Here is a 13,581-nt window from a genome sequence, read left to right on the forward strand (position 1 = left end):
CAATTTTCCATGCAGGCTGCCGACTATGGGCTGGTGATCAAGGAATGCGGGAGATTTCAGTTGTGGGCTCCTTCCCTTACCTCACTGCTGTGAGTTCCTGGAGGGGGCTGCGGGCTGACAATGTTTTAGGGACATGTAAAAAAAGTGAATTGGTAGCAAAACGTGAAAAAAATGCTTTCAAACGTGGCTTATACAGAGCAAGTCACAAGAAGAGTCAAATATGAACAAAACATATCCTGGTTACAATCTGAGGGGCCAGATTACAGAAACTTTGCACCAGTGCAAGTGCAAAGTTGCATGGTATTAGCACTAGGGCAAAGTTTGCACTATTTTTAAAAACACAGGAACATATTAGAAAAATATTGCACTATGACAAGCGCAGTTTGGCACAACCAAGGTTATACCATGTTTTGTGATAGTGCAAAAAAGTAACATTTTCAATGTGTTTGTTCACCAGGGCAAAGTTTGCCGTAGTGCTAATACCGGGCAACTTTGCACGTGCACCGGTGCAACGTTTCTGTAATATGGCCCCTGGCTTCAGAACGTTCTCTAGATTTCCTGTTTTTTCTCATCATAGCTTTTAAATATGCTCAAGTTGGAAAGAATGGTAACCATTCAGGCAGAGCTAAATACTGCCAGGGGTTATTTAACATTGATTCCATACGCATGACATACTAAAAGAAAATGGTAAGTACAACCATGCCAGTATATGGCGCTCTTGCTAAGTTACAGTGAAGATATGACAGCAGTAAGATCCTTGCCAGGGCTACAGATATTTGCAGTGGCACAATCTATTGTTGGTGGCATCCATACCAATGTGGCAAATTACCACAGGGTCAAAATGCACCAGAGGTTTCCATTACGGCAATACAACCTAATTCAAATATGCTAAATGCTGTTCAAGGTAAGTCCTGGGCTGATGCCATATATAAAACACAACAGGCAGCAGTTGCCTAGCAGGTCACTGCGGGCCCAAGAAACACCACACACTCGCAGAAGTAATTACATCATATGTCAGCACCAATAAGACACCTTTGCAGTAGTTTACATGGTCTAAAGGCACAAAATGGGGGCATGACTTATCAGGTGTCCCCTATGCAAATGTCAACCGGCAGAATGATGCATGAAGAATGAGAGGTGTAATTTGTTTTTTGGCCAGTCATCAAATGCACCAATATATCAATGATGTGACAAGAGATATCCTCTCAAACAACCATTCAAACCATATCCAGTTTGTGGGTTCGAGGAGACAGGGGTCTCATCATGTACCAGGTCGACTGACAGCAAAACCAAGCAAGTGGTGAGGTCACTAGAGACACCATGACATAGCAGCATTAGTCATGAAGCAAATCTGCACTGAAGTAATGCAGACATATACTAGTTTCTTTTACTTGTACATGAAAAACATGCTTATGCATCCCGTAGATAGAGGACGGATACACTTACATAACGCCATGCCAAGAACCTATTGTTTCTTTTGCCAAAGCAAGACAGAAAAGTATACATGGACAATGGCTTGCATATGCTTTATTGCAACTAACCTTAGGAAGCTATAGAAACATATAGAGAACCTGTACAGTGACTAAAGTGAATGAGGATGTAAACACAGGCCTCGGATCAATGGAAGGGGAGACACGGTTCCTGCAGAAAGAGGCGCAGAGCTGGTGTTCACAGCCAAGGACAAGGGCAGGTGGAAATTCCTAGTTCCTGAGGCAGCAAGCCACCTGTAAGAATTCAGAATACAATCTGCATAATTATAGACGGAAAAGCTTGTTTTTGCGGTCTCTTCACAAGTGACCCAGCAGAGCAAGACAATGGCCCTCATTACGAGGTTGGAGGTAACCATGCCGCATTTAGCGGCATGGTTGCCTCCTTAATGCATAACGGGCCCGGGTTCCTCAAATGAGAACTTACCGGGCCATCCCAACCTTGGCTGGCCCGGTAATTCCTTGTCCGAGGAACCCGGACACGGTCCATCTCCATTCCCATTCAAGCCCCCATATGGCTCAATGGGAATGGGGAAGGAACTAACAACGGGCCCATTAATAACGGGCCCGTTGTTAGCTCCCTGATCTCCTTGCGGGACCCGGTAAGGGCGCCTGGTTTTACCAGGCCCCCATCGCGGGTCCAGCGAGGAGACATCGTAATAGGGCGGAATGGGTTTACCGGCACCATTACCACAAGTGCCCATCTCCCTTTCAAATTACTTGCATTCTTTCCAAATAAAGGGGATAGGAAAGATCACTGAGGCACTCCATATTTCCTTTTCTGGGGTTTAGAAAAGGAGGAGATATTTATTTGTGTATTTGTTTTAATGCTTGTACTGGGCCACTCGCCCAAAGGCCCAGAGCACCCAGAGAAAAAAAAGATAAGATTACAATGGTGTCCAACAATGAGAGAGAGGAAACAGAAAAACAACAAGCACAGAAAATGAAAACTAATGTAATCCTTTATTAAACGAATATGTCTTCACAATTTTTTTAAACTGAGATGGGCAAGTAGTGTCCCGAAGCGAGGTTGGAAGATCATTCCACGCACTTGGAGCTCAGGAGTCAAAGCTAATGCCACCATAGCTCACTAAGGTAAAAATGGGGCTCACAGAGCAGAGTGCCGTCGTTAGATAGCAATGTTCTCATGCGCGGCTTGATTTTCAAATGGTTAGCACGGTATCAACGGTCAGTGCCCCAAATACATTTCTAAGTTAGGGTTAAGACCTTATGCATAATCCTATGCTTAAGAGGGAGGCAATGCAACAAGCATCTGGCTCCCATTACATGATCCTGTCTACCGAGCCCATAAATGGCCCGGACGACTTGATTCAGGATTACCTGCATCTTATTCACGTTAGCCTTAGTAGTTCCAGCCAAGTGGCTATTAAAATAGTTGAGCCAGGAATTAATCAAGGTCATGCCTAGAAGGCCCCTATTCTCCAAAGTGAGGTAATGACAAATTTGCCTCAACAAGCTATTGACATAGGAGCAGGATGATCGCAGCTGTTCCACATGTTTCATAAAGGATAACTGGGAGTCAAAGTAGACTCCCATGGTTTTTACACAAGCAACAGTAATAGAACAACCTGTAATCACAACAAATTGTCCATAAGGAGTATCCATATTCCTTAACCTAGGTCCATATCCAACAATAAGTAGCTTTCTCTTTTTGTCATTTAACGCGAGTGAATTAGCCTCCACTCCACCCAGGATTGAACAAGGGAATAAATCTGATTGATCGCCTGTAACTCATGGTCATAATCATCCAACAGTACTAATAATATTTGTGAATTGCCGCGTAATTCATATAGATGATGCCACCATTGTCCAGTAGGTCAAAGAGAGGTTTGGTGTATACATTAAAAGGGGCTGCAGACAAACATGATCCCTGGGGGATGCTGCAATTAAGTTTGACATGCTTGGGCATTACCCAAGGTGACTCTCACCTAGCAAGGCCCAGAAAGGACCTAATCCACTTTGCTGCATTTTCTGAACATCTGGCAACCGCAACCAGTCTCTTCACTAATAATGAGTGATTGACTAGGTCGAAAGCTGCCGATAGACTTAGCAACATCAGCAAGGCAGTGTGGCCCCAATCGACCATGTTGACCATATTGGATTTCAGATTGAGTTACGCAGTCTCTGTTCCATGTTTAGCCTAGAAGCCTGACTTACAGATACCCTGAAGATTTTGTGCCTCAATGAGCTTCTGCAGATTCAAATAGGCAATTCTGTCCAGAATCTTCATCAAAAAAGGAAATGTTTGTTATAGGCCTATAATTACTTGCAACTGCAGGGTCAAGAATATCCTTTTTGAGAAGGGGGTGATCCAGGCTTCTTTAAGGCAAGTCGAGACACTGGTTTCCAGGAAAGAAGCATACGCGATCTGCGTGATTGAATGGAGAAGACAATCCAAACAGTCCTTCAGAATATAGTCAGGACACACATCACCCAGGCAATGCGTCTGTTTCATATTGTTGAGAATAGAAGGTACTTCTTCTTCAGTGACCTGATGAAAGGTGAACCTGGGTTTGTCTATGGGCAGAGCCGGCATAGAGACGGTAACGATGTATGAGGCACCAGATTATCGAGCTGCATTTGCCACGCCAGAACTGACTGTTGATGTTTAGAAATTTTGTTCATGAACTCGTTTTGAATATCTGTGTTATGATGTGGTTTGAGGGATGTTTGTATTGCTAGTGAATCTTGGCAGGAGTCTTAGTGATGTCAGATGGATTGTCAGCTTATGAGGATTCTGCTAAAATAATCTGGTAGATGTTTACTTTTGTAAAGGTTCTATATGAGGGCAGTTGATGGGCTCTTGAAGGAGATTAGGCTGTGTACGGGCAGCTGGGGGTCCTTAATGTATTTAGCTTACAATAAATACCTTTAAACATTATTCTGTGTGACCCTGAGTGTGCATCCTTATATTGGCGATGAGGATCTGGCACAATTGCGCAAGAAAAAGGACCAGAGGGACCCCTAGCAGAATTTGAGTCTGGTGGGCCACCCACACCAGACTCAAAGGCTGCTCCACCTCCGCCGCCCCGGGCGTTGCAGCAGCCCAATTGCCCACTTGTTACGCATCTGACGAGCAAGCCTGCTCATGCCGCTCCGCCTGACTGCGTAGCAGCGGCTGCCGTGGGATCGCCAGCAACGTGAGTCATATTGCCCAGCTTACGGTTTCACCCCGCATCCTGCTCCGGTGACAAGAGCAGTCACTGTGTACCAGGCGGATGCGCGCCGAGGACGAGGTGACCCCAGTTGTAATGTAAGCGAGGGGCACTCTCTTACAAATGATATCATGGCACGCCGAGGATCCATACGAGTACAAGGTACCAGGTGTAACATAAGAGAGGGGCACTCTCATTATAGAACATGCGCACGCATTTGGAAAGTAGCAAGAGCATGTAAGGGAAGGGCAGAATCCAAACAGGGAGAATTTACCATACCGAATGTAAGAGAGGGGCACTCCCATTGATAAGCACCCATATCAAAAAAAGGGAGAAAGAAAGTAACGGTCTCATTTACAAGTAGATGCACAATATCCAGACACTCTAGAGAAGAGTTAAGAGAAAAGAGTGAACACCCTCAGTGCCCACAAGGAGAAGATAAAGGAGGTACAAGAAAGGGAATGAACGTTATTCACTTCTCAGTACCCACAAAGAAAAGATAAGGGAGATACAAAAACAGGATGGCAAAATCTGGAATAAACGGGCCACCAATGTTCATGGCTACTCCAGGGACACCCACGACTGCATGGTCGCAATGGAAGAAGGGCTTCCTACATTACCTGAAAGCAGCTTGTGGCAATTCATATCCCAATGACAGGAAGATGGCCTTGCTTATGCATTTTTTGGGATATGAGGGTCAGAGAATTTTCGAAACCCTGCCCCAAGCCCAGGACGATGGAACAGGTGACACTTCAAATGAACTGGATGGTGCTCTATTGAGACCTGACAAACATTTTAACCCCAAAACGAGCACAATTCTAGAGCACTTCAATTTCCGTATGCGCATACAGGAGCAAAATTAGTCTGTGGAAGACTATATCACTGTATTACGCCACCTGGCCTTGTCATGCAAGTTCAATGATGCCTGTGATGAACATATAAGAGACCAATTCATGACTCATTTTTGTTCAAACAAGATTAGGGAGGAACTATGGCTGAGGGACGAGCCGTGCTTGGATGAAGTGTTGGCAATTGGACGCAGGGTTGAGCATTTGTTGACATTTGTGCCTAAACTATCAAAGAATGAGAACACCACATATAAAGATGTGAAACCCGAAATTATGGCTGTGAATGAGACCAAAGGCAAGAAAAAGTATAAGCCCAAGCAAAATAGTCAAGGAGGATGAGAGTCAAAATCTGCAAAAGTTCTATCCAGAAGGGAGACAAGAAAGAAGGAGAGAAGAGAAAAGACCGCCTCTGTTTTCGTTGTGCTAGAGGAAGCCACTTTGCAGCATTTCTGGAATGTCCTGGAAGGAGAGTGATGTGTTCAAAGTGCAAGAGAAAAGGACATTTTCCTAATTGTTGCAAGAATTACCAAACTGGACAGTTCAACCAGAGGAGAGTACTATACGTCAATGAGGAGTCAGATTAAAGATCGTCAGAAGATGAAGAGTCGTTTTATGTTGAGAACATAACTGTTGGCACGATAAATATAATTGGTGATGATGATGATGACGATGATTGCGAGCATCCTTATGCATGCATTAATGTGAATGGTCAGGATGTGATGATGATGGCTGAATCAGGGTCCAAGATTACATTGGTGTCAAGAGAAGTGTTTGAAAGAGATGTGAAGGGAGAAGTTAGACTGCTAGCGAAACCTGATATTAACTCAGGTGGATACAACCAAAATAAAATTGAGTTGTTGGGTTACTGTGTGGGTCAATTTGAGTTCAAGGGTCGCCGATGTGAGGAAAAAATATATATGTCAAAGAAAGGTCTCACGCTATTGGGATGGAGAGAACAGAATAAGTTGAAAATAAGATTAGACCCTAATGAGGAGGAGCAGGTTCTTCATGTAGGTAGTGCTATAGCTTAAAAATATCCATGTTTATTTAAAAAGGGGTTTGGGAAAATAAAAGGGGCCCAACATCAACTTATTTTGAGGAAGAGTAGTAAACCCGTGGTGGTGAATTTGAGACCTGTACCCATGACTCTAAGAGAAGGTGTCAAGAAGGAAATATACAAACTCCTGCAGATGGATATCATCAAAAGGGCTGGGATGTGGAATGGACATCCCGGGTGGTGGTGGTGAAGAAGAGTTCTGGAGAGCTCCGGTTATGTGTAGATTTGCACAAACTCAATAGATGTGTGTTGATAGATCGACATCCACTTCCTAATATGGGGGAGATGTTAGCGAGGGTCGGCCGTGGGAAGGTGTTTTCAAAACTTGACATGGCGTCAGCCTACCATCAAGTGGAGCTTGAGGAAAAGTGTTGGAAACAAACTGCTTTTTGTTACCCACAAAGGGGTTTTTCAATTTAAGAGGATGCCCTATGAGCTAGTATCGGCATTGTCAGTGTTTCAGAAGCTCATGGACAGAATGCCAAGTGGTGTAAAAGGCGTATTTTGTTTTCAAGTCAACGTGCTCATTTGTGGTGAATCTGTTGAGGAACATGGCACCACACTCAATGATGTGTTGAGGATTTTTGAAAGGAAAGGTATATTACTCTGAGGGAGGAGAAGTGCTTGTTCGGTCTGAGTCAGGTGGAATATTTGGGCCATGGGGTATCAGGAAATGGGGTCAGGCCAAAGAAAAGTTTAGTTGATGCAATAAAGGTGGTGGAGAGGCCTACCAACAAGGTAGAATTGAGATCTTTTCTTCGATTAGCAGAATTTTACCAGAGATTTGTGGAAAATTATGCATCTAAGGTTTTAGAGTTGAGGAAATTGTTAAAGAAAGGGTCAGAGTTTGTTTGGACCCAGGCATGTGAGGAGGAATTCATGAGAGTGAAAATGGAGATTGATTTGGCACAGCCTTTAGGGTGTTATGACACTAGGCGGGAAAGTGTTACAACTTTTGATGCATGTGATTCGGGAATGGTGCAGTTTTGTCTAAGATTAATGCAGATGGGTCACATCACATAATAGCACGTGGGTCGCGAGCATTAATGGGTGCAGAAGAGATATACTCTGTTTTGGAGAAAGAGGCGCTAGCGTGCTACTGGGCAGTAGAAAGGTTTAAGAATTTTGTATGGGGAACTGATTTCATAATTTGAACTGATCATGAGCCGCTAAAGGTCATTTGTGAGAACAAAGGATTAGACAGAGTATCAAGGAGGGTGGCAGGATGGGCCACCAGGATGCATTGTCATCGATTTCAGATAGAAGTGATATCCGGCAGGGAAAATGCTTTAGCGGATAGCTTATCTAGACAAAGGGTAGCACCCAGTACAAGGGAGGATGAAGAGGTGAAAATGGAGATGGTGTTTGTCAATACTGAAGGTATAGTTCCCAGAGAGACATGGTTAGAAGAAGGAAGGAAAGACGAGGTATTGTCATGTGTCATGACATATGTACTAGCGTCAGTGTGCATAGAAGGATGGAATTATTGGAGGGAGAGAAGCCGTTTTGGGAAGTTAGGGATGAACTATCTGTAAGGTTTGAGGTGCTGTTCCAATGGGAGTGTGCGGTGGTTCCGATTGGATTACGTGCCAAGGTCATTGTTTTGGCCCATGTTGGGCATATTGGTGTCACCAAAACCAAAGGAGTGCTCAGGTCAGACTATTGGTGGCCAGGTTTTGAAAGGGACATTGAAAAGAGAGTAAGTGATTGCCAGGTGTGCATAAGGTCAGGGAAGGACCTGGTCATGAGGATGCAACCAATGGTGGAGGTGAACATTCCCACGGGTGTGTGGAGAGAACTGGCCATGGACATATTAGATCCTGTCGACCTGGGCTATGGAAGAGGTAAATATGTGGTACTTATCATGGACATGTTTTCCCGGTGGTGTGAGTTTGTGATCGTTAGGGAGATTTCTAGTGAGAGTATGGTTGATGTCTTGCAAGAAATCTTCGCAAGGGAAGGTGTTCTCGAGAGTATTTTAACAGATAACGGGACGCAGTTTACCAGAGGATGTTTTCCTGAGTATTTGGTGAAATGTGAGGTTAAGCACAAGAAGTCGGCTATTTACCACCCAAAGACAAATGGTATGGTGGAAAGGATGAATAGATGTGTGATGGAAAGTGTATGCATGGCCCAGGAAAATGGGTGTGATAAGAAAGTAGCCATTTAGGAAAGGATATGGGCTTTGCGAATGGCTCCGCACGCAGAGAAGGGTTTATGCCCCTTTGAACTGATGCGTGGTCAGAAACCAAATTTTGTAGTGAGTCTGCCATGGTTAGGCATGTGTAGAGAATCTGATGTGGCAGTTCAGGATGTGAGAAAGTTGTTGAAAAGGAGGCAGGAGGAATGGGTCATGAGAGAGCATGTGAGGAGAGGCAGAAAGGAGCTGAAAGTGAAATGTGGTGACATGGTGCGCATAAGAAAAGCTGTGATAAAAAGGAAAGGGGATTCGTTGTATTCTGAACCTTTGAGGGTAGTTTTTGTGCTGAAGAGGCTAATCGGGTCATGGGTGGTCAGGTATAGAACAATAGTAGAGTTGCTGTGGTCAGGAGAAGTGTTGTTTGAGTGCATGGAGCAGAGATTAAGAGCAGTTTCAGTTTTATATATATATATTTAATTGGTTCAGTTCTATTGATGTGTTTTGACTTTATTAATGTACCATATATATAAAAGGATGAGATGCGTTATGATGTGGCTTGAGGGATGTTTGTATTGCTAGTGAATCTTGGCAGGAGTCTTAGTGATGTCAGATGGAGTGTCAGTTTATGAGGAATCTGCTTAAATAATCTGGTAGATGTTTACTTTTGTAAAGGTTCTATATGAGGGCAGTTGATGGGCTCTTGAAGGAGATGAGTCTGCGTGCGGGCAGCTGGGGGTCCTTAATGTATTTAGCTTACAATAAATACCTGTAAACATTATTCTGTGTGACCCTGAGTGTGCATCCTAACAATCTTAACACCAAGTATTGCTAGGCATAACATTGGCCTTCCGATTTGAAAGTCCCTCAAGCTCTCAGAGAATCACAAACAGTTCTTTCGAACTGGATTTAGCTTTAGAGATTCTCATGTTATAGTCCGCCTGCTTGGCTAATAAAATTGCCTCTGTATTCCTTTGCAGACTTCCTATCAGTAAGCAAGACTCTGGGCAAGGATGATTTTTGCACCAAGTTCTTTCAAACATTCTTTTCACTTTCCTCAGTTTTCATAATATCGTCATCAAATCCGGTATTTTTATTGATCTCAGTTTTAATCGTTTTTTATCGCAGAGGAGCGAGTGAGTAAATAGCACCATGTAGCACATGTTGAAATTGCCCCAATAAGCCATCAGAATTCAAAATATCACGAAGCTTAGATAGACCAAGAAGCACCAGGGGGGCAATAGCAACGGGGGAAAGTTTTTTCTAGTTCCGAACCCTTTTGATGGTTCTGGGATTAGAATCAGCCTGAAGTGGTGCCATGGGAAGCAACAACTAGAAAGAAATTAACAAGTGATCAGACCACGGACAGGGATCACTGGAGATTGAGGTGATTTCAAGTTTATGAGAGAGAACCCACTCTAAAATGTTCCCATCTTTATGTGTGGTGAATTTATAATGTTGATAGCGGTCAAGTGCTTCAAGAGCATTAAACAATAAAGCAGTTTGTAAATCAGAATCATTATAAGTCCAAAGACTGAAATTTCTCAATAGCAGAAAGTGAGAGTTGGGCTTCATATTGACATTGCCTCATTACAACTCAGGCGTTAAGGGTTAACGCCGTCGTTAACCCTTAACGCCTGATTCCAATTTTAACGGCTGCTTTTAGCAGGCGTTAAAATCCATGGCGCTAAACCGCCTTGGTGCTAATTACGGCACCGTAATTTACGGTGCCGTAATTAGCGCCTTCCCCACTCCCATTATGCCCTATGGGGCAAAAATGGGAATGGGGAAGGGTAAATGGGAAATGGGGATTTACCGCCCCACTCACCTTGGAATGGGGCGGTAAATCCGCCATCCACCATGGTGTAAACGTAGTTAAACGTTTGTAAACGTAGTTTACACCATGGTGGTAAAGTTGGTGTACTTACCGCCTGGGTCGTAATGACCCAGACATGCCAGAAGCTGTTCTTGAATGTCCTGAGATATATTTGGTGGCCTGTAAAGAATAATTATACTGGCAGACGTATTGTGTTTAACATCGAGCTTGACTATTAATGACTCACAATTATCAATAGCTATGGAGTTTGAGGAATGTTTTTAAGAGAGTTGCTATAGATAAGGACAATACTATCCCCTCTAAAGGAGGAGCGATCTGCCCTCAGTATATTGTAGCCAGGAGGACAGCATGTGTTGCTGATGCATTAAGCCAAGGCTCAGTAAAAGCTAGCACTTCCAGGTTAGCCTCTAACATATGGTATGCCAATTCTACTGAATGTTGGACCAACGACTGGGTGTTTAGCAGAGCCAGTTTAAGAGAGTTCTTCAAATCAGAGTGACTTCCTGCTGCTATAAGGGGATCATTAATAAGAGATTCAGTCTGAGGTAGAGATACAGAGTCATTAATCATGGCAACATGCTGTACAATGACCCCAGTGCCATCAGATGCAATGCAACATTGGGTTACTTCAGGTGAACTAAGTATGAAGTCTGCGGTAGATAAGGCAGGTGGACAGATCGCACATACATCTTCAGCCATAACAGTATGTGCTGGAATGATAACAGGAGCCACAACTGTTAAAATAGGAGCCGGCAAATCAGGGGCGGATAATGTGGAACCATTAGGAGTAAGATTTGCCACAATTAGGTCATTCTGATCAGAATTAGTATCAGATTGAGTACCAGAAGTGTGTGCCGAATCAGTATTACTAGAAAGCATTCTGGGACTCTTGGGAGCATTGCTGAAATCCATTGTGAGATAGCAAGCAAGTGACCCCTTCCAGCAGTGAGGGAGGCAAAATCGAGTCAGTTTGTATATCATAGTGCAGAGAGTTGGTGAACTCCAGCTGAGACATAAAAAGGATGACCCTCCAACAAGAGGCAGCAGACACTATGAATTACAATTAGTACAGTTAAACAGTCGAAAGGTGTAATGCCTCCCACCCAGTACTTACTGCATTAACGGGGAAGAAAGGGGTACGTCCGGCACTACCCATGCAGAAAACAGCACTAACCAGCTGTGCAATGCCTTCCAGATGCGAGGACGCTGATGCGCTGTTGGGCAAATTAGTACCCTCCCTGAGAGGCAAAGCCTCCTGGTCAATGTAGTTAATAATAAAATGTGATCTTCAGAAACAACTTGGCCATCATTCGGGATGCATAAATAACATTGGCAGAAGGGATTATGTTTACTGTCCGCTTACCAGTTCTTCATGATTTGGCGCCAAATCATATTTATAGCTGAAAGGAAACAGCAACATTTCCGAGTAGGAATGGAAACTCAGGTAGGCCTTGATGGAATGAATATGATTCCGAATGAAGTTGGCAACAGCCTTGGTCTCCTTTTCAGACTCTGGTGCAGAACCACTGTACATTTCGGAGCATGGATTATTTGAAGACCCTAGAGCTGCAGGAAAGAGTTCACTTCATTCTCACTCTTTAACTTGAATCACCAGAGTATGCACAATACACGCAGCACGTTTAGGATATACAGCTTGACTACAACCTTGTTCGCCCTTCACATTGAAGAATACAGCACCAATGGCCTCAATATTTTGCAATGTCTGGGTGTTGACAAATCCAATCGAGATATGCTGTTGGCGTACAAATGATCATCAGTTACTTTATTTCATTTGAAAATTGTATGAAGCACAAATCTAACCTCAAGGTATCTAGGTGCCCTATAATTTAGAACTAAAATGCAATGTCAATCAAAACTATGTCCTGATAAATTGTGTACAATTGTCATTTGCTCCTGGGGCGAATGTTACAGGGAATCGGGTTGCTCGGAACGCAGGCTGCACCTCTCGGTATAAGCACAGATTCTGAGGAACCTGAAGGCTGCTCACACTCGCCCATCATCTTCCCCCCACCCTCCCATCCGTCTTCACTCCCTTTCCTCCCCATCCCCATCACACACTTACCTTCATTCCTTTGGTGGTGGCACCATCGTCAGTTGGTGTATCGGGCAACCATGGAAATGGAAGATGTCTTCCATTTCCATGTAGCCATTTTAGGTAAGGATATTTTTGAATGAACGAGACCTCGCAACAGCACCTCCTATCATTCAAACAAATTGATTGCTATGAGCACCCTGGATTAAAATCATGGGGTTTTAATAGCAAAAAAGGTGTTGTAACTTGGGTCCCAGGCCATTACCGCCTGATCTGGCCCGCCGGCTCGGGTTTTATTGCTTACTTAAAACAGTAGGGAGGCTTGATTGACCATATCAAAGGCACAGGAGAGGTCAAGAAAGATGAGGACGGACAGAGAATTAAAATCGTGATTTGAGAGCAAGTCTTCACAGGTGTTCAGGTCTCGCACCTAGAAACACTTAGGTACAGGCGCGTTATAAATGCATATTATATCGGTATCATAGCTGCAGTGATAATAGATGCTATCAAAAACAACAAAAGAAGACAAGAGAAAGAAAACATTTCTTGCATAACTTAATTTATGCTAATGTGTAAAGCCTGCTGCCCAAGCTGGACCAGTTATTATGTGACTGGACGCCTGGCTGGTGCGACTAAGGCAAAGAAGGTGGCTCGTAAGGAATGCTACGGGTACATATCTATTTGTATTTTCCTCTGCAGCTGGCTTTACCAATATTAGCTAATGGCCTCTTGGCCAGATACCAAGATTTGACCTTCTTTCTTCTCCTTCACGCATCATAATTGAAGCAGAAAAAGGATTGTTAAATATTTAAATATAACCTCATTCCAATCTGACTACTCTGCAATGGACTCTTGGCACCTGCAAAGTACTTCATTTGTGACTCGAGACAAGTGGGAAGGCGGGTGACAATTTCAGGCAAAGTCGATGAGATTTGGTAGGGTGCCGGCTGGCAGCAATTAGCTATGTGTCGGGAAGGGGAAATTAA

The 13,581-nt window shown here is 43.7% G+C and overlaps 1 protein-coding gene across 1 annotated transcript in view; it reads right to left on the reverse strand.

The window, feature by feature from the left end:
* Positions 1 to 13,581, reverse strand: part of LOC138491675 (mast cell carboxypeptidase A-like) — a 165,198-nt gene that overhangs the window by 15,354 nt on the left and 136,263 nt on the right. Inside the window, exon 9 of the mRNA XM_069618317.1 lies at positions 11,906 to 12,108. Within this exon, the coding sequence (XP_069474418.1) occupies positions 11,906 to 12,108 (203 nt within the window). The remainder of the gene's footprint in view (positions 1 to 11,905; positions 12,109 to 13,581) is intronic.

This window comes from Ambystoma mexicanum, chromosome 10, assembly GCF_040938575.1.
Source record: "Ambystoma mexicanum isolate Mex_15411 chromosome 10, UKY_AmexF1_1, whole genome shotgun sequence".
NCBI classification, from domain to species: domain Eukaryota; kingdom Metazoa; phylum Chordata; class Amphibia; order Caudata; family Ambystomatidae; genus Ambystoma; species Ambystoma mexicanum.